We start from the raw sequence: 23,037 nt of genomic DNA, 5'->3' as shown, positions 1-23,037 counted from the left end.
TGGCCTTGTTGAACCTCATACAGTTGACCTTGGCCCATCCATCCAGCCTGTGCAGATCCCTCTGCAGGGCCTTCCTACCCTCGAGCAGGTCAATACTCCCAACGAAGTTGGTGTTGTCTGCAAACTTATTGAAGGCACACTCAATCCCCTCATCCAGATCATTGATAAAGGTATTAAACAGAACTGGCCCCAATACTGACCCCTGGGGAACACCACACATGACCAGCCACCAACTGGATTTAACTACGTTCACCACCACTCTTTGGGCCTGGCCATCCAGCCAGTTTTTATGAATATGCCCATCCAAGCTATGAGCAGCCAGTTTCTCCAGGGGAATGTTGTGAGAAATAGTGTCAAAGGCTTTACTAAAGTCTACGTAGACAATCTTTACAGCCTTTCCCTCATCCACTAAGCGGGTCACCTTGTCATAGAAGGAGATCAGGTTAATCAAGAAGGACCTGCCTTTCATAAACTGATGCTGACTGGGCCTGATTGCTTAGTTGTCCTGTACGTGACATGTGATGGTGGTCAAGACAATCCACTCCATAACCTTCCCTGGCACCAAGGTCAGACTGACAAGCCTGTAGTTCCCCCAAATCCTCCTTTCAGCCTCACATTTGCTAACCTCCAGTGAATTGGGACCTCCCCATTTAGCTAGGACTGCTGATAATGATTGAAAGTGGCTTGGTGAGTACTTCCATCAGCTCCCTCAGTAGCCTTGGGTGGATCCCATCCAGCCCCATAGGCTTGTGTGTGTCTAAGTAGTGTAGCAGGTTGCTAACCACTTCCCCTTGGATTATGGGGTTTCAGTCTGCACCCCTTCCCTGTCTTCCAGCTCAGCAGGCTGGGTACCCGGGGAACAACTAGTCTTACTATTAAAGGCTGAGGCAAAGAACACATTAAGTACTTCAGCCTTTTTCTCATCCATTGTCACTATGCTTCCCCCACATTCAATAAAGGCTGGAGATTCTCCTTGGCCCTCCTTTTGTTGCTAATGTATTTATAGAAACATTTTTAATTGTCTTTTATGGCAGTAGCCAGATAAAGTTCTAGGTGCTCTTTGGCCTTTCTGAGTTTTTGTCTGCATAACCTCACAACATCCTTGTAGTCCTCCTGAATGGCCTGCCCCTTCTTCCAAAGGTCATAAACTTTTTTTTCCCCTGAATTCCAGCCAAAACTCTCTGTTCAGCCAGGCTGGTCTTCCCCCACCAGCTCATCTTTTGGCACATGGCGACAGCCTGCACCTGTGCTTCTAAAAGGTCCTTCCTGAAGAATGTCCAGTCTTCCTGGACTCCTTTGCCCTTCAGGGCTGTACTATATGCAAAGCAGAAGGGGTGTATTACTGTGGCAGTTATCCTTTTATTGTGTAGCTACCCAAAGTCTTTGGAAAAGCTTTCTGTTCAGAAGAAATCTAGGCCTAGACACCCTGAAAGTTAGACACCCCTGTTTTCACATAAAAGTCTGGAATCCAGACTAAATAGGGTTTCAATCTTAGACATCCACCTTCTGGAAGAAAACACTATGCAGTTACGTAGAAGATGAGAAGAAGAACTTTTCATTTTAAGATGAAACAATGCAAACCCCCCACTGTGGGATAGTTCAGTGAAGAATGCTCTGTACACCCCTTTTTCAAGTTTTGCTGGAATGCAAAGAATGCAGGACTTACAGGAATAGAAGCTCAGCATGTAAAAATGAGCTTGAGATTGTGGCTTAGTGACTTGCAGACTCCTGGACTGGGACAGACTTTTGTTCTTGGCCCTACATCTGCAGCTATGGGTTGGTGCCGGAAGCTACATTTGCAGGAGCTGAATTTTAAGCTTATAGCTCTCAGGTGTCAGTGTAGTTGTGCTGAAAAGAGGCACCCAAGTTACACTGTTGATTAATATGTCTTTGAGATCATGATTTTGGCATGCTTGGCAGCTAGGTATGAATATAACCCAGTGAGCAAAGCCTCCGTTTCTTCTGTGTGCTCAGGCTTTCTCCCTGTGGTTAAATATGACAGCACCAGTACTTGCTGTGAATTTGCTGCCATGAGTTTCGTAATAGACTGCAGGTGCAAATAAAAATATTTCTAGTGCTGTGCTGTTAAAAACTTAGTAAAGGCTTGAAATTTGTCACCCGGTGTGTAATTTCGCTCGCCTGTGGCTTCCTCCGGTGCGAGTAGCGACAGTGCTGACTCTCTATTGCCACCTAGTGCGCCAGCCACGACAGAGACAATACATCGCACCGCTAGCAGGGCAGAAGGCAGAAGCAAGTGGTTGGTTCCTCCAGGGCAAAAACCTGATCGCTGATCAGATAGTATATTTATGGGGTGATAAATACTTTTCTGGGCTTCTGATACTTTCTGAGGTTGCAGGAACTTTCCTGGTACTGGGTGTTTTTACGGAGAAAAGAGGAAGCAGAAGAGGAAAGACAGACTCTTCTAGAGAATTCCCTATTGCCTAGTGGTTAGGCCACTTCCTTGGTAGAAGAGCCTTTCTTTGTAAAAGGACTCAAGTCTAAGTCTCCCATAGTCACAAGCAAGTGTCCTACTAACCAGCCCTGCCACTTTTCTGGGGTTAGTCTGCTTGTCTCTTTCTAGGTTATGTTCAGGAATGTCACTCTAGAACCAGAACACACAGGTTATCACTTACATTGTAAGTGCTCTTCATCGGTCTTTCTCAAAGCAGGAAGAATTGTTAAAAATACTTCTCATGACTGAACAGGTGGGAAACTGAGATAGACAGGCACAGGGACTCTCCCTAGACACAGATTAGGAAGAATGCTCAAGGTTCGTGAGCCTTGCTCTTCTCTATTAGAGAAAACCACCCCTATTAGGTACACCTTGGAAAAAATGACAGCACCTGTCCAGCTTACTGCTCCAAAATGTCACCTTAGTGGCATACTGGTACTGAGGAATGGAGCCAATAGAAGAGCTAAGCCTGTTAAGCAAAGCTAGTGGGATTCAAGGCAAACAAAAGGGGGTGGTTGCTGCAATAGGTAGTAAACTTGTGGAACTCCTTAACAGATCTTGCAGATGCAAAATTTTACGTCTGTTCATGGGAAAGCTGGAAAAGTACTTGAAAGAGACATCAGTTCAAGGTTGCTAAACAGAACATACTGGGTTCAGGAAACCCTCTCAGTGGGAAGGAATCAAGCTGAGAGAATACAGGAGAAGTATCATATATGATTGCTCTGGGTTTTTTTTCCTGAGTGCCTGCTTGTGTCTGCTTATGCCTACAATTAGAGGCAGAGCGTAAAGCTAGCTATGCCCTCGGTCTGTACTATTACAATTGCTTTTATGAGGACAGTAGGTTTCAGTGATACCATTCAGAAGCACAGCTCCTTGGGCTCTCTTGTGCTGATCCGAGTGACACGACGCAACATTCTCATTCAGGTCCTTGCCAGCCACTCCTCTACACAAACAGCCCATTTGTGTTGACAAAATGTTTCAGGGGGCAATAACCTTGTTTTGTACGTCTAGTTACCCGCAGCTGAGCTGCATTTTGCAGCAGGCTTGGGGGTGAAGGTCCCTTATACCATTGCCCTCACACTGAAGTCAGGATCTTGCCATCTACTCTAGGATGGCAAAAGGTCCTGTTATTGCTGAGATAATGTCTCTATCTAGGGTACTATTGCTTTTCACGCAATGAATGAAATCAAGACATTTACTCTGAGTGCTTACTGATGTGGGCACCACTGATGGCCCACCTTCAAAACCTCCAGTTGCTGAGCACAATCACTGAATAACAACAAAAACAGGCTGTTTTTTTCACTAATGCACGAAAGAAATTGTGTTTCCTGTATATGTCAGTCCATATCAGCTTGATTTTCTTCACTTGAAGTAATCACAGCTGTTCATTGCTTCAACCAAGGAAGAACACGAAACCTACATGAACAACTGCAAGTATGAAAACTCATTTACTGCTGACAAAGGGCCTGATATGAAAAGCTGTAAAACACAACAGGTGCAATCTAGTCAGATTCTATAAATAACTATACGACATACTATTGTCAATAACATTTTTTTTGGTCTCCCAACACTATATTGCATTTCATAGAAAAACTTTAAATGTGTAGCTTTTTCTAGGCTGTTATTTTGTTAAAAGAAAAAAAGACCCTAAAATTTTATTCAGATCAACTATAAAAGGCTGGAGCATGGGAGCAAACAAAGTAATGGCATTTCACTGTTTAAAACTCTGGACAAAACTTTACTGTGTCCTGGCAGATACAAATATATATTGTGTGAAAGGCTAGCTCACCTTCTGTTACCTTCACTATTACCTTGTATTTCCTTTACCTTTGCTACTGTCTTTAGCCTGAATATGTGTCAAAGGAAATTATGTTGAGGGTTTTTTTTCTCTCTTACATCAACAAAACAACGCTCAGGTCCTTAGAATAACTTAGCTTCCACTTCTTTTAGAAAGGAGAGCAGGAAATTGAAGAATGAAAATAATTTTGTGCAAGCAGAAACCATGTTTTGTTTTGTTAAGCTGTTTGGTTTGTGGGTTTGGTTTTTTTTAATATTCACTAGCAGATTAGTTGAATAAAAAAACAAAAGTGAACAAACACCAACAAATCCCAGAACATAAAAGAATTCTGTTTTGAAATACAAGGCTCAAGATATTACAGAAGATAGTAAAAATATCCAGCAGATATATCAAGATAATAAAATTGGGACTATTGCAGACTATGGGACATAGTCAGCACCAGTTAGCCAGGAGATCTGGTTAGCTATGATAAGGTGCATCCTGGAGCTTTGCCTTGTAGACCTGTTTAAACAGAATAGAGCATTTTTGACCAGTACAAACCTTGGGATGTCCTCTTATGGAAATGAAAACATGCAGTGGTAATTTCCACAGTGATTTACTCAACTGCTCTGTGGTTCTCCACATGGAGAACTGGCAGCATGTGACAGCTATACAACCAGAAACAAGTACGTGCAAAAAATGTACATGCAAACCAGTCATAGCTCCAAAAAGAAATCAAATCTAAGGCCATTATTGCCGCTATGTATTTTTAGGGGTTCCTATGTTCAACTGCCATACACAGTAGGGGATCCTAAGGCAGTCTTGGAATTCTATAAAATGGGATCTATACACTGCAGTAAATAGAGTATATGCAAGCATCTAATATAGGGAACACTTAGGTTGACAAGTTGCCAATGCTTCTAACATTCTCTGGAGTCCCTTCATTATGATCTTCTTTTACCTTCTCTTGTCTCCTATTTCACCAAGGAAAAGAAAAGATGATACTTGATGAAAATGGCCATTATAACCTTTCAGTGAGGAAAAGTCTTACCCTTTTTGCTCTGAGCTTTTGGAAGGCATCATCACTGTTCATGCATAGGGAGATGAATGTCTTCAGATGCTGTTGTCAGTCTGTGCCATCTGCTGCTTTTGGAAACAAGGTCTTAAAGCAAAGTACACTGACATGATTCATCTTATAGAATCATAGAATCATTAAGTCGGGAAAGACCTCTAGGATCATCAAGTCCAACTGTCAATGCAACACCACCATCTTTCCTAAACCATGCCCTGAAGTGCCACGTCTATACATCTTTTAAATACCTCCAAGGATGGTGACTCCACCACCTCTCTGGGCAGCCTGTTCCAATGCCTGACCAGTCCTTCATTAAATTTTGCCTAATATCCAATCTAAACCTCCCCTGGCGCAGCCTGAAACCATTTCCTCTTATCCTACCGCTAGTGACCTGGGAGAAGTGACCAACACCCACCTGACTACAACCTTCTTTCAGGTAGTTGTAGAGAGCCATAATTTATATATATAAATATATATATATAAAAATAATTATAAATGCCCTATTACTAATGAGAAAGGGCAAGATTTAACTTAAGTTTTAGACATGTGGTTGGAATGAACTTTGATTATACTTATAGTTCGTGGAGTTCATGATTCTCTTATGATGAGACTGAATACTGAACACAATATTCAAGGTGTGGCCTCACCAGTGCCGAGTACAGGGGCACAATCCCTTCCCTGCTCCTGCTGGCCACACTATTCCTGATACAAGCCAGGATGCTGTTGGCCTTCTTGGCCACCTGGGCACACTGCTGGCTCATGTTTAGCTGGCTGTCAGCCAGCACCCCCAGGTCCTCCTCTGCCAGGCAGCTTTCCAGCCACTCCTCCCCAAGCCTGTAGCGTTGCACAGGGTTGTTGTGACCCAAGTGCAGGACCAGGCACTTGGCCTTGTTAAGCCTCATACAGTTGACCTCGGTCCATCAATCCAGCCTGTGCAGATCCCTCTGCAGAGCCTTCCTACCCTCGAGCAGATCAACACTTCTACCCAGCTTGGTGTCATCTGCAAACTTACTGAGGGTGATACCCTTATGTTTGTAAACAGCATGTGAACAGATGAGTAAGTAAAATGGTTTTGCAGAAAGTGACGTTGCATTCTCTTCTAAAGCATTGGCTGGTTTGTATTTCAACTCAATACAGATGAAGTGTGTAATGATAATTTCCTGAATTAAGGTCTTTTCGGAGACCCAGTAAAAGCCTTGCAAAATGACTAGACAATAACTCTGTTCTGGCTGGGCCTGTGAGTCATTATATTGGTGAGATGGTTAAATGAGGGGTAATAGGCATAGACATACAAACACAGAATCATTTATGTTGGAATGAATCTCTGGAGATTGTCTATTCCAAGCCTCCTGTTCAAAGAAGTATCAACTACAGCAGGTTTTTCAGGGACATGTCCAGTCAGGTTTTGACTATCTCCAGCCATGGAGAGTCAACAGCCTCTCTGGGTGCCGTGTTCTGGTAAGGAATGGATATACAGGACATTTACTCTTTTCACCAGGGAATAGGAGGGAAGATGCTGTTGATTTTGCATGCAATGAGGGATCTACTTGATCTACTAAATAGCAGAGGGTATCTAAGATCATACGTGCTACTAGGTAGATAGAGAAAAGACATGGTCATTAACAGCAAGCTAGAGTTTCTTGGTCAGAAGAACAGGTCCCAGTGCAGATTGGAGTAGGTAGAGCTTTGTTTTGTTTATGCTTGTGTCTTCAGATTCCTTGTGGCAGCAGCATCTGAACAGTCTCTGACTGGACATAATGGTCTGAGCCAAACAGAGAATCTCGGCCAACAAGCATTTACAGACCTGGGGGGCTGGAGAGTGGAGTGTGGTGAGGGCTGCACAGAAAGAGGGAAGAGGCACCAGATCCCAGAAGAAATATTTTTGGAAACCAATTCCCACCGGCTTTAGCAAGGCCAGAATTTCCCTCCTTATCTTGATATTCAAATACTAGGTTCAGCTTACCCATGTTGCAGAATTCATTTCCACGTGCTACTTTGATGATCTTTGAGCACTGTGAGCCACAACTAGCCATTCGGACTAACCTCTTATGGGAGTCCTAGTGAGAGACCTGATGGCCTGTGGTCCAGAAACAGCAGTGGGTGACTTCTGTCTGAGTAAAGTACTGAGTCACACCTCTTTTACTGGGTGAATGCATCTGCAAAGTGGGATAAACCAATGTCATTTTTTCTAAATCAGGCTCAAATGGAAATTGCTTTTATATATATTACATGAGAATGTTGTGTTTGAAGGTCATGCACTTCACAGTTTTTTTTGTTCTCCATAAGCAGACCAGATATTCTTGCCTCCTATTTAACCAAGAAGCTGACCGTACAGCAAGTTTTACAATCTTTATGGTCCTAGCCTACCAGGTGTTTCATAAGAATGACTAAAGAGGATTACATTGTTTGAGATTCTCTAACTAAAGGCATAATTACAGTATCTCAAATTAGTTAATTTTTGCTCATCTTTGAAGCAAAAAATGCCCAGCACTGAAACTAGACTCTGGAATTTGTAGCTAATATTTCATACCTGGGACCATCATCATAGGTAAAATACCATCAACTATTTCAATCTGCTAACCAGTAGATCACTTTTTTCTAGGCAAATCACTATGGTTAAACCACCTTTTCACAAAGGCCTGCTTCAATATCTGATTAAAGCTTTACACATTTTGCTTCTAATTACTGCAGAAAACATAAAAAAGAAAGAATTATCTTGCTTAACTTGAAAGCTGATTCAGAAGTCGTCTGTGGTCCATGGGCTCTAACCCCACCATTGAATCTAATAACAAGTATTTCTGCAGTCACTTTGGAGGTCTCATGGATAGGCTTTGTGTCCTTCAGTAGAACTGCTATATATTTCCACAGTATAACAGTCACTTTCTACCGCTGTATTTTATGTCAGTAAATTACCTGGAATATGTCGGTGTACTTCTTGACTTTTGGCAAGGGACTTTGAATTTTAAATTTTCTATCATGACCTCTAATGTAAAAAGACAAAGGCATATAAGGATACCAGTCCCCTGTTAATCTAATAATTGTTGCATTATCTAAGAATTAGGCCTTTATATTTAACAGAAAGTTCTTTAACTACAGCATTTTCTGTCAGGTGACAGTGCTGATGTTATTAAAAGTGTGAGAATGTGTGCTGCTTTGTTTTCTCTTTCGGAAAACTATTTTTATGTTTCAGTTAAGGGTTGGACCTACGGATGCAGAAGATTCATGAGAGTTTACCTCCCAGCTGCTCTCAGTGCCACTGTATACTGCAAATAAGAGAGTTCTGCCAACACAAACTATTCTCTTCCTATTACTTATCAAAAGGCTATCTCTTTCTTAACAGATGACATGTAACCAAAGGCACTAATACTACTGCAAACATATTTCCATGTTCACTTTCATCTTTTTAAAACTGGAGCAATAAATGAATGGAAAAATAATGTCAGTAAGCAATAAAAGACCACATTAAAGGCCCAGGAAATTTACCACCTTTAAATATATGTGCACTGGAAAAAAAAAGCAAACTTTTCAGAAACCAGGGATCTCAGAACCCAGGATGAGTCAAAGCCTACCTAAGCATCAGTCAGCCAGTGCTGTTAATACAGTTCTGCCCATTATGTCATGTCAAATGAAAATCTTTTCACCAGTACTCAGCTTAAAATACCAGTTTTTTAAAGCAAATTATGATGTCAGGCTGGAGCCTTGCAGAATCACCATATCACAGACTCTTTTAGGTTGGAAGGGACCTCCTGAGATCATCTAGTCCAACCTCTTCTGCTCAAGCAGGGTCAGTGAGATCAGGTTGCCCAGGACTGTGTACAGTTGTGTTTTCAGTGTCTCCAGAGATGGAGACTCCAGAATCTCTCTGGGCAACCTGATCCAGTGTTTAACCACCCACAGAGAAAAAAAAGTTTTCTTGTGTTCAGATGGAATTTAACGGGTTTTGATTTATATCCATTACCGATTGTCTTCTCAGTGGGTACTACTGAGAAGAGTCTGGCTACCTTTTCTTCACTCCTTCCCACCAGGTATTTATACACATCAATAAGATCCTCCTGAGTTTACTCAGTCACACAGCTCTCTCAGCCTCTCCTCATTTGGGAGATGCTCCAAGCCCCTTAGTGTCTCTGTAGTGGACTTCACTCCATTAAGTCCATATCTTTCCTGCACAGGGGAGCCCAGAATTGGATGCAGTACTCCAGGTGTGGCCTTACCACTGTTGAGGGGAAGGATCACCTTCCTCAGCTTGCTGGAAATGCTCTGATGCACCCCAGGAGGCTGTTCACCTTTTTTGCTGTGAGGGTTCATTGCTAACTCATGATCAGCTTATTGCCCACCAGGACGCTCAAGTCCTTTTCTGCAAAGCTGCTTTCCAGCTTGGTGTCCCCCAGCATATACTGGGGGTTGCCTGAGGTTGTTCCTCTCCAGGTACAGGACTTTGCACTTCCCTTTGTTGAACTTCATGAAGTTCCTGTCAGTCCATTTCTCCCTCTCAATGGCAGCACGGCCTCCTGGCATATTAACCGCTCCTCTCAGTTTTGTATCATCTGTGAACTTGCTGAGGGTATACTGTGCCACATCATCCAGGTCAATAATGGAGAAGAGAAACAATATTGGTCCCAGCACTGACCCCTGAGGCACACTGCTAGTGACTTGCCTTCCTACTGGACTTTGTGCCACTGATCACAACCCACCCCCGATCCAGTCATTCAGCCAATTTTCAATCTACCTCACTCTCCACTTACCTAACCCCTATTTTGTCAGCTAGTCTAGGGGGATGTGATGGGAGATGGTGCCAAAACCTTTACTAAAGTAAAGGTAAACAATGTCCAGAGCTCTCCCCTCATCCACCAAACTAATCATGTCATTGTAGGCTATCAGGTTGGTTAAACATGGTTTTCCATTTGTAAATCCATACCGATTACTCCCAATCATCTCCTTGTCCTTCATGTTTTTGGAAAAAGTTTCCAGGATTAGTTACTCCATACCTTCTTACAGCATCCTGCAATTTTATTGACCGCTTGTCTTCCAACCATTAATTAAGTCAGACTTTGCTTAGGTTATGATACAATTGATCTGAAAAGCGATGGCTGAGAATGAGACATTAATTGGAAATGTCACATATTCCCAAAGGCTGAGGCTATCCACAGGCCTGTAATCCTGACTTGAATATAAATTACACATGAAATTTCTGGAAGCGTTGTGGAAGGCATTTTGACTCTTCAAATAAGTTATTTTGGCCACAGTGGTACTGGCAGTGTTTGGGGATAAAAGAAGGAATACATAGCTGCATCTTTTATGGTTTCCAAAGCACTTATCTCTCAGTCCTTTGCAGATGATTTTTATTTACATTTCATGAATGAAGCACAGGGGATCTGAAAGAGCATAGCATTTTACTCAGAAGAGAATGCATGATCAGCTTTGTTGGAGCTTTGAGTAGTATAGTTAGCTGGTTTACTGTAGTAACCAGTTAGCCTGGTTAGCTACCTGGTTTAGCGTGCCTACTGGTAAAGTTACCAGTTTTAACCTGGTAGTTAACTTCACTTTAATAGTGCAGTTAGCTGGTTCCTGTAGGAAAGCTTCAGGAAAGGTAATCTCTTTGTTTCAGAATGTACACACCTATTGCTTGTGTAAAGTGATTAATATCTGCTTTTGTGAATTCTAACTCTGTAGGTAATGGAATCGAGCAGTTTTGCACATAGGTGTCAAGTTGGTGCTGTTTCTGAACAGCTTGATGGCCAGTAAGTTCCTTGGCTTGTGAACACTTTGGGAAATCTATTATTTTTGTTTCATGCTTATGTAGAAGAAATGGCATGATGACTCTTTCTGCATATCTCTCTGTTCAGTACCATGGGTAACATCCACCATTCTTAGCAGCACTTGGATACATGAAGGATGCAGTCGTTAAACCTGAACTCAGAACTGTTAACATCCTTAATGAATGAGGCTAAAAATGCCCTCAGCACTGAGTGGCTTCACATCAGAGCAGTGCAGTAGGAGTTACTGTGTAGTTTACTACATCAAAAGGGGTCAGCTGAGGTGCTTATAAGAAAACAGAGGAATTAAATTTTACCTGAGAGGTTAAAAAGGGTGGCCCTCTATTTTTAAAGGACAACATAGAAGAAAGTACAAAGGTGTGTTAAGGTTGCATGCTGTCTTGAGTTTGCAGACCAGAAGATTTATCTGAATGAAGATGGAAATTCCAGCTAAGGTGTTGTGTGAAACTTTTCCTCTATAACAACCCAAAGATTACACCCTGTGCATTCCAGTGAGTAATACTTGATTTCAGATGGTTTTCTGGAATGCTCAGTCTCTCGAATATAGATTCCCAAGAGTCTTAAGAACCACAAGCTGTAGTTCACAGAAAAGAGGGATGGGATAGCTCCCAGTTGGCACGTAGTGACTATGCCACCTGCATGTCTTTACTTGTCTTGAAGTGAAGCAGCATGTTTTAATATAACATCCTTTTGCTTGTCAGTAGAACAGCTGAATAGAATTGTCTACTTCTAAGAATATCTTTAAAAAGCCCTAAAGATACAATGTTGGTGAACTTCACCATGGGCAGGATCTGCACAGCATAAGTCCTTCTGCAAAGGAAAAAAATTGGTTTTGTTTTATCAGCTCAGGAAAACATAGCTGTTTTCATACAAATTCTTGGGAACTAGGTGATGTTCTTGACAGTCTACATCAAGGTACCAACATGTGCTTGTAAAGGATAACTTAAAAGAACGAAAATCTGGAGCATATCTGAAGATATTGGTACTCAGAATAGGTCTGAATTAGAGTAGCAGTAAAATTTACTGATAGAGGCAGAGAATTGATTTAATGAGATGAATGTAATCTCCTATAACGTCCTCAGTATAATGGTTCAAGTCAACTGGTGAATTTATATCTGCTAAGAATAGGTGAAAAAAATTAGTTTTTTAAAATGAACTGTCCTGGCTCTCTGTGAGTAGATGTGGTCTCTTAGCTCTTTGGCTGGTTGTGTCCATGAACCCTTGAATTGCTTCTGCTGGTCCATCCAAGAAGAAAGCTTTACTGCAGAGACATCATGCCTCATGCAGTCAGTGAGCCTTGCAAAGGAAATGCCAGTCCAGAGTCCAAGAGATGGCTAGCAGCAAAAGGAGTGCTGCTAAGATTCATTGGAATTGCCATGCTACAGCTGCCAAGAGGTCCTTCGAATTAACTGTCTCTGAGGGTATGTTTGCATTACCTATTTCATGGCGATGAAAGGAAACTTATTCATACTCTGACTTGAAAAATAAAAAAAGGTGTGTGACTGTGTTAGACTTGGGCCTATGGAGAGCCTGAGTATGGTGTTGCAGGCAAAGCATCACACTAACATCATCCTTTGGTTTTCCTTTTGCCCAGAACATGGGTAGAGTGGGTTTGTGTCAAATGAAATACACACTGTAAATATACCCTTAGATTCTTCCATTACAGGTTCAAGAAAACCCTTATATTTCTCCAGTTCAACTAAATGCTTATCATTCTATTTCCTCTAAAGATAAGCACACCAACAGCTCCATTTACCAAGTGGAATAGAACTTAGCATTTTAATCTAAAATGAAAGTGTCTTCGAGCTGATCTTGGTGATATACTTCTTATTCACTTATTAATAAGTTGATCACTTCCTCTACAGGATAAAAGAAAATTATAATTTAGAGCTATCATCCAATAAGATTGCCATAGTGCTTCAAAGGGGGATACAAAGTACCCTATAGCTGTAGAAAGACCTGCCTCAGATTACAATTTTACCCTGATCCTTAGCTGCTAGAATTTGGTTTACACCTGCCACTAACACATTCCATACTTTCTCCAGTTCTTGGTAGCATTACCCATTATGATTTTGAACACTCAAACTATTCACAGAATAGCCAGCAGTTCTTTAAATTTACTGAATTCCTAACTTCCACAGTTTACTTAGAGTTTGAGAAAGTGACTCCCGTTGTAGTATTTTCCATCTCAAGATTATGCTAAACTTGTCCTTGGTCTTGTGTCATGATTCTCTGGATGATGAAAAAAAGATTATTCTAATCCATCTTCTCTAAGGCTATCCATTATTTTATATACAGTGTCATAGAAAGCCATCTCCTACTGCTTTTGAAGAAACTGTTTATCTCCTCAGGATCCTCTGTGATGCGGACTGATACAGAAGTTATTTTTCTGCTTTATGATGTTTCTGTACTCCTAAATTGTAATCCCCTTAGGCCAATAATTTCTTTACTAAATTTCTACTTCCAAAACTATTTAAAATTCTATATTCTTTAGATTTCTTCTCAACTAGAACATTCTTAGGTCTCTGATTTCCACTTTTTCCAAATTTACTTACAAGGTTTACTTCCTTTCACTGAAGCATACTTCCTTTGTTAAAGTAATTTTCCTAATTTGCAAATCAACAATACTGGCTTTTCACTTTGCTCTTGTACTTTTGGAATAATTAACAGGTTAACAAAGTTTAAAGTTATTATTTCATCAGAAACATTGAAGATTTATTTTCTCAGCTGGTTACTCTTTGAACCAAGTCTCACAGAAAAGAGGATGAAATTGGTGATGAACTTATTCTGTTTCCTCTCCAAGACGAGAATAGAAGTGTAATTAGAAGTATGAGATGAGTCATGGGCACATGACTGAATAATTCTAGAAGTGATGTAGAAAGTCTTGGTGTATTGATCATTTGGAGGTATTCTCTGAGAAGAGGTTTCATCGCTTCATAGATAGACTTCACCTAAGCATATGGGATACCAGCTTGCAATCCAAGCTGACAGAATGGATAAAAAGAACTTGAAATTGAGAGATGGGAAGAGAGCCTGGGAAGGAATCATATAGTTTCTTCATTTAACACCCAGGGCAGGGGGAATTTTGGCTTCAGGAAGGTGGTGGCAACAAATATAGAAAACAGGAGCTCAAAGACTGAGGAGATTGACTGGAGTGGTAATAAGAAAAGCAGCAGAGTCACTAAGAATGCCAGGAACCTATGCAACAAAATAGAGGATCCAAAACAAGTGAGAAATTAAAATAAAACTTTATGGAAATAATTCTCTTTAGAATGGAATTGGACCAATGCTCAGAGAAGAGAAATATTAACTGAAAGGTGCATAGCCTTCATAAAAAAAAATAAAAAGAAAGAAAAAAGAGAGCATGACACCCTGGTAAAAGCCAAAATCACACTGAGGAGAAGCTGTAAGGACAACGTACAGTGAGGGACGCAGAAACCTGCGGTAGGATGAGATCACCTCTGTTTTAGTAGGGAAATACTAATGGAAAAAATGTAATGATGGGACACTTCAGCTCCTCATATGTAAAGGGGCTAATAAACATACTAATGGCTGCTGAGTTCTGGACATACACACCATAGGTTTCTTCAAAGCAGTCTATTTGCCAACACACCCCAGCCTTTGTTTTCATAAAGAACAAAGACAACCCTGAAGAGCCTGTCATAGAAAATAAGGTTGCATTGAAAGCAGATGAGATTATTTTTGTTTAAATTAAATGGAAGAATAAACAAAACAGACATCACTAAGAAGGGGTTTTGCGCATTTTGATAAATAAAAGAAGCTAATTAGGAAAGTGAGGTCAGCTTTATTGAGGAGCTCAGGAACTTGAATGCAGAGGAAGCCTGGCATTTCTTCATATTAAAGATACAAAATATTCTCTGGAACTTGCATCCAAAAGAGGGGAAAAAAAGGAAAAAGCTCCAGATCTAGCTGGAGGAAAAGTTGTCTTGGCAAGGATACCAGGGGCAAGAAATGAGGCTGGAAGGAACAGGAAAAGATATGTCCACCAAAGAAAACTGCTAGGGAGAGCAAAAATGGGTAAAAGAGGAACTGGCACAACCCCAGACTTAATCAGCTTTATGAAGACTTCTAAAATGAATAAAATGCCCTTTCACCACATTAACAAAAGGAAAAAGAAAGAGGAGTTACTGGTGGAAAGGGAGTCTGAAAATCAGTTTAAAACAGCTGCTGCTCTGAAGCGAGATTTTGCTACAGTTTTTAATAAGGACAATGATGGTGGGCTTGGGGACAAGGCAGGCTGGCAGTGAGGAATTAACATACCTACAATAAAACAAAATGTCAGAGAGATTTAATACACTTGATAGCAGGAATTTTTAAACATCTCTTATCTCAGAGATGGTGTCATAGGTTCTGAAAGGACCGAGAGCTATGTGTGGGACCTGCAAAAAGGGACTGAATATGTTCTTGGTCCTTACTGCCAGTAGGGAAGTGCTGATTTCTCTCAGGTTGTTGCACAGAGCTTGGCTCCCACATGCATCCTGAAAAGCAGTTTTGCCATGACTTGCCTGCACTGTGGTGCTCCCACACTTCAGTACCCATTTCCTCCTCCCTTGCTATGGTGCTGGCACAACTGCTGTTTCTTTTTTGCAGGAATGGTGCTAGCAATAAGTCAGAAAAACAATTAGTCAGGGAGTAATGAGAAAACTAAAACTGTGTTAGCCACTCTTGGAAGATCCATTTGTCTACCATAGGGTATATGTTCTACATAACACTTGTATTTAAGGTGGTGAATCAACTGCAAAGGAAGAACAAATCAAGAAATATTTGGGTTTCTGAGTCTCATCCTGATTGTAGGCAAGGCTGCAGAAACAAATTTGGAAGGAAAGGAAAATTAAAGTTGCAGGTAAAGACAAAGGGAATAAAATTCAATGTGAGCTTATAAAAAGTGGCTGTACCAACTAATCTGATCATCTTTATTTAATAAAAGCTGGACTTGGACTTTCTGTACCTGGGAGGTTGCTCTAAATTTATCTAGGCTTGGAAGCACATATGCTAGGGTGCCACACACAGTCTGTTGCTGCTGCTGCCTGGATGGTGACGAAAGAAAATTGCAGGACCAGAGGGAGATAACCTACATTGAACTAATTTTGTCTGATTCAGAGTTATTATGTCACAAAACACAAAGAGAACTAATGAAATTTTTTGATAATACAAAGTTGAGAACCCACATTGATACAGGGAAATGTCAAGATCTTTTTTTCTTTAAGGACTAAAAGAGCAGGAAGTGGATAGAATATAACAGTATGAGGTCAGATACTGAAGGAATAATAATTGTGTGACTGAAAAGACAGGAGAAAAAGAAGAGCTGCATTAGCAAGTGACTGCACCAAGAAGAGTCATCTGTATGATGCTACCACACAAAAGGAAAATGTGGCTCTAAGGCATATCAGGTCCATTCTGTCCACCCAGGGAAGGGCAGAACAGAATAGAATGTTAATATCATTTTCTTGACTGTATTGGTGGTACTTCACCTGCATTACTGTGAACAGTTTTGTTTACGCTTGTTCAAGAAAGGCTAATTCCACTGGGGTAGGTGAACTGAAAGGCCTAAAACAGTCAGGGGAATGAACACCATGGCTAATTAGAGGAAACTAAAAGTGTGTGTCTTGTTTACCATGTAAAACAAAGGTTGAGAGGTAAATATGTGTTTGTTCTCAATGAATACAGCACAAGAGTTCTCACCAGGTGGAGAAATGATCCAACCAAATTAAGTGGCAATTATAGTTTTACAAATAAAAATATCCACTATAATTAGCATCTAATAAGCACAAAGATAAAATTAAAAAATATTTGAACAATAGTGTTATTACAAAGAGATGGAAGTGATGGGTTCTATGAAATTTTGTGAATGTTGAAGCCATATTCCCAATAATTTCTTCATTTTGGGTGGCTTCAAGGCTAAAGATCTGGAATGTGAGAGGGAATGTGAAGGCCAAACACACACAATCCCAGGACTAAGAAGTCCACAGATCCGGGGTTCAAGAAGTCAGGACTATAAAAGTTCTGCTAAGCATGGCCCTAGCTGAAATGATAAAGAGTGGGATCTCATGCTCTGCACATCAAAATATATTCTTGTCAGCATCACTGCTGATATTAAAAGATAATTTCACCAAGCAGTTTCAGGACCCAGGAAACATATTGAATATTTCAGTTGTATCGGTATTTTTTTATGTCAGTCTTATTTGGATTGATATAATCTCTTAGAGGACAGGCAGTGAGGAGGAGGAGAATGTTTAAATTTAAAAATGGAACTTGATCAATTACTAGAAGAATTATTATATTGTGACTTCTGACTTCATATGTCGATTTCTTCTCACCTAAATGTAGGTGACTACATTGAGATAGTCCCTCTTGATTCTCATTGTTTTTAGTGGAGAGAAATAAAACACTTTTATGAATCATGTCATCCTAATGTAGATGTCAAAAATAAGTTAGATTAACTATGCCTAAAAATGCTTATTTTTTTTCCATTGATTGTAAAGGATTCCCAAGGAAGGAAGTTCAGAAACAGGTATCTCCGCTGTAGTCTTCTAGGAGCTGAATTCCACCACAGGAGAACACTGTCCCCTATCCCATTGGACAGGAATAATGATAGGGGAGGAATAAAGGAAAGAAAGAGAATGGGTGTGGTCAAAGTGATGAAGAATAACTGAAAACAGCATATAAATTGGAGAAAACATATCCTCAGCTATATTACAGAGATGTGGGTGAAGGCTATGGAAAGGGAAACAGCATGAAAAAAAAAAAGAGTATAAGACTTGGTTATACTGCTCAGCATTTTTATTTAGTAAACAGGCAAGTACCAAAATTACAATTCTATGTGCAGGAATGTTTTATTTTATATGGATGTACATATGAGAAGTGTTGTCCGTCTCTACAGCCACACACATTAGATAGAACTAAACACGAAAATACACCCATGTTCTTACATGTAAAAGAAACATGAATTGTGATTTAATTTGTGTTGCAACAGCACCTTGCCATTTGAACGGAAATCAGGGTCTCATCGTGCTGTCTAGCTGTTACGTATAGAAGGGAAAACAGTGGAGAGAGTGAAGAGTGTTGACAAAATGCACTAAAAATATCACTTTCTGCTAATGTATTCTTTGGCACTGCACCAAGGTCAACATTAGGCCTCCTGCCAAAAGCCAAAGGGTCCCAAGTCCTCACTACTCTTTGAAATTATGTTTAGTTGATGTGCTTAATTCTCACCTCTCTGATTTTATGCCAGCTTTAAGACCAATGAAATACAAATGTTTTGCTTTATCTCCCTCCTGTGGGAGATACCTTGCCAGTTCCCACCTTCCTACTGCTTCCTACTGTGTTCTTACTCCAGCTCATAATGTTATGGTTATAGCTATGGCTATACGAATGTATCCTGAAATTCTTAAAAGCATCTAGTGGTTTTGAGTGACCTGATGCATCTTCAGGATGTTTGACCATCCAGCAGTGGTTGCTGACCACATGTAAACTTTAGCACTTCAGAAGTTTAGCATTTTAAAAGCTGCCTTCAACTGGGCATGCTTAATTGAAGACAGCAAAATCAACAGTCCCTTTTGAAAATTCAGAACATATTTGAACATTTCCAATAGAAAGACGGGCTAATTTATTTTATTATTTCCATACACAAAGTTTTATTTAATTTTGTAGTGTGTTGGACAAAGTTACTCCCCTCCCAAATTGTAAATTATAAAAGCATTAATTTCTGTCAATTAAATCCCTTTCAGAGTTCAGAAGTTGCTCAGTCTCTCGCAGAAAGACTGGGTGCAGTTATGTAAGAAGGCAAGCATGTTGATTCATACCAATTATGCTATGCATTACTTGAAAAAGCCTCCACAAATTTCCCCTCCCCCTCCAAAAACAAATTTAAAACTGGGAAAGAGGCTTCTGTATGCTGTGAAATAATCCTTCTGTTGTAAGGCTGGCAAAATTCCCACCGTTTAAGGAGTGAATGAGCAATCTCTAAAAGCGCCAATCCTACCCATTCTCCATTTCTCTCTTGCTGAGCATAATACTTACCAATATAAAAGGCTAACGGGTCATTTTATTTCACTCCATTCTTCTGCTTTATATTATAGAATATCATTAAAATAGATTTGTTTTTCCATCATGCTTTAATTTTAATGAGCGTGATGCATAATTACATTGTTTGTAATTATCAGGTTTCTCTGTAAAGCCTAGGACAGAACAGTGTTGATAAACCCTGGATATATGCTAAAGTCCTGTTTTGCTTTCTGAAAGGAAGGTTACTATTTGTACTAGAGAAGTGGGCAGAGCTGCTTAATTTATTCCTCATACACCTGTGGCTTATTTGAAGTCCCGAACTCTCATCCCTATCCAAGAAAATCCCTCATTAGCTTCTTCAAAGAAAATTGAGTGTTCACGGTGCTACAGCTCTTTTTCCTTTGGTCACCTGGACCCCCCCCTCTCCTCACAACCATTCCACTAGCTTCATTTGGTCTCTCTGACATCCCTCATTACAAGTTTAACTCCTTCCATGCCATTTTTCCTCACAATTTCACTTTCTACCACATCCACTCCATTATGAGCATGAGCACATTGTTTCTTGTTTGTTCAGAAGGGAAAACCTGTAAGTCCACCTGCTTGTCCATCTTATTTCCTTGTTGGAGGCTAAGAGCTCCAAGCACTGCCTCCCCATTCCCTCCATCACTCCACCCACATCAGTTCGCAGTCCTCTCCCACTCTACTCCCTCCTTAATATATTTTCTCTGAGAAGACCTCTGTGACATCTACCAAACTATCCTCCTTCAGCTTCATCCCCAAGAGCCATTTGTCCTGATGGAAAACTAGAGAACTGGCAATTTAAAGGGTATTTAACTTTATGAAGATTATGCAGAAGGAGTTCCCTGCTATTCTTCAGGGTACTTATGAAAGATGAAGAGATCTCAGGTCAGGGTCAGTGACATCACATCCTAGAAGGAGATCAATTAGTAGGTATTTGAATTAGATAAGACCACCACGTCTTATTTCAACAGTCATAGGAGGCCACAGAGCACTTCGATCAGTATCTTGAAACTTATTCTTCCAGGAGTCACTCTCTTCCACTCCAAACCCTCCCCTCTGCTGTCGTTTGAACGAAGGAAGCGGTTCAGAAGAGATCCCCTCTCTCGCTCCCCCCTCGCCGGATTTGATGCCTCGGGCCGTCAGCGCTCCCCAGAGAGAGCCCCTTCCCCGGGCGCTGGCCTCCCCGGAGCCCAGGCGCGAACCCCACCGAGGGGCCGGGAGCGCTGGGGGCTGCCGGGGGCGCTCCTCCCCCGCCGCCCCGGTGAGCCCAGCTCCGCCCCGCCCGCAGCAGCCGGCCCGGCCCCCGCTCGGGGCACGGCGGGCTGCGGCTCCCGGGGGCTGCCGCCTCCCCCGGCTCGGCACCGGGTGAGGCTTCCCCGGCCGCGGCACGGCTCTGCGCCCTCAGCAGCGGCTTGGCTCCTTTGAACTGCGAGCCCAAGCACAAGCCAAAGGACCGTGCCCGGTGCCCCGGGCAGCCCTCTTCCCTTCCTCACCCACGCCACACCTTCAGGCGCCCCGAGGTTGGCGCTGCTCGCGGGGTGTGATTGCTCTGCCCCACGTACGTGGGACCCGCCGGCGCCCCTCCATGCAGTCAGACGTGTAGCGATTAGGGAGAGGAAGCCTCAGCCCCCTGCAAAGCGCTTCTGTTCCTAAGCAGCGTTTCATTTAAAACAAGGGCGAAGGAGTGAGTGCCGATTTCCAGTTAGCAGAAGTCACTACACGTGAAACACGATAGCGCTCAGGCAGCGACATCCATTAAAAAAACCCAACCCAAACAAGCAAAAACAACCCGGAAAGACAAGGCACCAGTTCTCCTTCCCCTCGGTGAGGAAGCACCCCGGTGCCTCTGAGGCGTGAAGCCGGACCGCTGTGCCACAGAGCCTGCTGGCTGAGCGCGCCGGGGATGCTGTGCGCCTGACTTCCCTCAGCTCCCAGCAAAGTTCCGCTACCCCGTCCTGCGAGGGCATCGCGAAACGATGGCGTTCAAACCCCGAAGAAGCGAGCAGTTTCGGGAACTGCTTGGTGCTTTGAGGATGTTACTAGACCCACCACTGTTTCGGGGGTAGCACCTTATCCTGCACCGACACCCAACAGCCAGCCGAGCGCAGGTGTGCAAGCAGCAGCCTGACTCCGCGCACCAGGTACCAAGCGGCAGCCCGCAGCCGGCTGCACCCCCGGCGTGGGGCAGAGAGGGTATCCGCATGCAGTGGGACAGGCGAGAATCGGGTAAGGAGCTGGCCGGAGGGAGGCAAATCCAAGAAACTGCTGCTATCCACACAGTTTTTGTAGTTTGAGACACGTGTAAGTAGCCCAGCAAAGAGAGAAGAGAAAGCAAATAAGTTTAGCAAATAAAACACGCCGAGCCACATTTTAGCACACACAAAGAAAAACTATAGACACGATTCAAGAAAAAAACCACCTCACTTTATTTGCTGCTTTCTGGGTGAATGATATTCGGTGAGGAAACACGATTTCGTGAAAGTCTAATGTGAACTCCGACGGAGACTCCGGAGCGTGGGCTGAGCTGCTCTCCCACGCATGCACAGCGCCTCATCTTCAGAAGTACTCTTAAGTTTTGAAGTTCCTTCGTTCTTCCTCCGACCGTTTTGGGCACACTCATTGTCTCCGGTATTTTAATCGCATAACACCGATTCCCCTCATCAGTAGCTCCATAGAGAGCACACAATGCCTCATTACGAGCCATTTAATGACCCGCCTTCCGCCTTAAGGGCCAGGCGCAGGCTGAGGGGAGCGCCGGGGCAGCGTGCGGGGAAGGGCTGCCACGCGGCTGAGCGGTTGGCTGGAGGTCCCCGCACACTTCACAAGGCAAGCGCCAATAGAAGGGGGGCTCTTTGGTCCCCTGCCTCCAGCAGGCGGCCCGCCCGGCCTCCACAACCAGGCGGGTCTCCTCAGGGCAGCCAGGAGAGGGGACCAGGGCGCCCGTGGGGCTCCGGGCGCCCCTCACCACCTGCCGGCGCCGGGGGTCGAGCCCTTACCTGAGTTCCTGAGCTTGCGGTTCTTGAAGACGGAGAGGATGACGAGCAGGTTGCCCAGGATGTCCACCACGGTGGTGAAGATCAGCACGCCGGACAGCACCGTCACCACCCAGGCGGGCCGCGGGGCACCCGTCGCCTCCCGCTCCGCCAAGCCGAAGAGGCCCCGCCCGCCCGGGTCGCAGCAGTTCCTCAGGGAGCCATTCTCCAGCATCGCCGGTGCCCGGTCCCAGCGCCCCGCACTGCGCTCCCGGCCGCCCCCTTGTCCCGCCCGCTGCCCCCCGGCAGCGCCCCGGCGGACCCGCTGACTGCCCGCGCGCCAAGGTGGGAAGGCTTTTAACGGCCGCGCCGCGTGCGCGGCCCCTCCCGCTCCCCCGCGCAGCCGCCACAGAGGGGCTAGGGGCGGGGCTAGATCTCTCCTCGAGGCGGTACGGGCCAGCCCGGGGGCGGGCACTTCGCCTGGGCCCCGCCTCCGGCCCCGCCCCGGCTCAGGGAGGCGGGAGCGGCGCTCCCGGGCGGGGGTATCCTCCGGCGGCGGGGGGGTCGCAGCTCCGTGCTGAGGGGAGGCGGTGGTCGCGCCACGGGCAGAGGAGCCGACGGCCGTCCTCAGCCATCCCCGGCAGCGGCTTGCGTGGCTGGGGTGCCCGGGAGAGCCGCGGGGACAGGCGAGGGCGGCGAAGGACCAGGCGGGGGCGCCCGGCGGCGAGGCCCCTCTCCCGCAGCAGCCCCCGGCCCCGCCTGGCTGCGGGCAGCTCCCCGCCGCCGGGCTCAGCCGCAAGCCTCCACCTTCCGTCGTGGCGAAACGTGGCTTTTGGGGGTATTTTTACCGCCCCGAGGCTCGGTCCGTTGTGTTCCCGGCAGTGCAAGGCCAGGGAACCCCCTTCCCCTCAACTCCTCCAGGCGCTTGGTGCACCCAGATGGGT

General features: G+C 43.7%; 1 protein-coding gene across 1 annotated transcript in view; it reads right to left on the bottom strand.

Moving 5' to 3' along the window:
* MTNR1B (melatonin receptor 1B) overlaps positions 1-22,355 on the bottom strand; it is a 30,428-nt gene extending 8,073 nt beyond the window's left edge. Inside the window, exon 1 of the mRNA XM_075081895.1 lies at positions 22,118-22,355. Coding sequence (XP_074937996.1) covers positions 22,118-22,328 — 211 coding nt within the window. The 5' untranslated portion in view covers positions 22,329-22,355. The remainder of the gene's footprint in view (positions 1-22,117) is intronic.
* Between the last annotated feature and the right edge of the window lie 682 nt (positions 22,356-23,037).

Source organism: Phalacrocorax aristotelis, chromosome 1 (genome assembly GCF_949628215.1).
Source record: "Phalacrocorax aristotelis chromosome 1, bGulAri2.1, whole genome shotgun sequence".
NCBI lineage: Eukaryota > Metazoa > Chordata > Aves > Suliformes > Phalacrocoracidae > Phalacrocorax > Phalacrocorax aristotelis.
The sequence above is the reverse complement of the archived record's forward strand: the minus strand, read 5'-3'. Positions and strand labels throughout refer to the sequence as shown.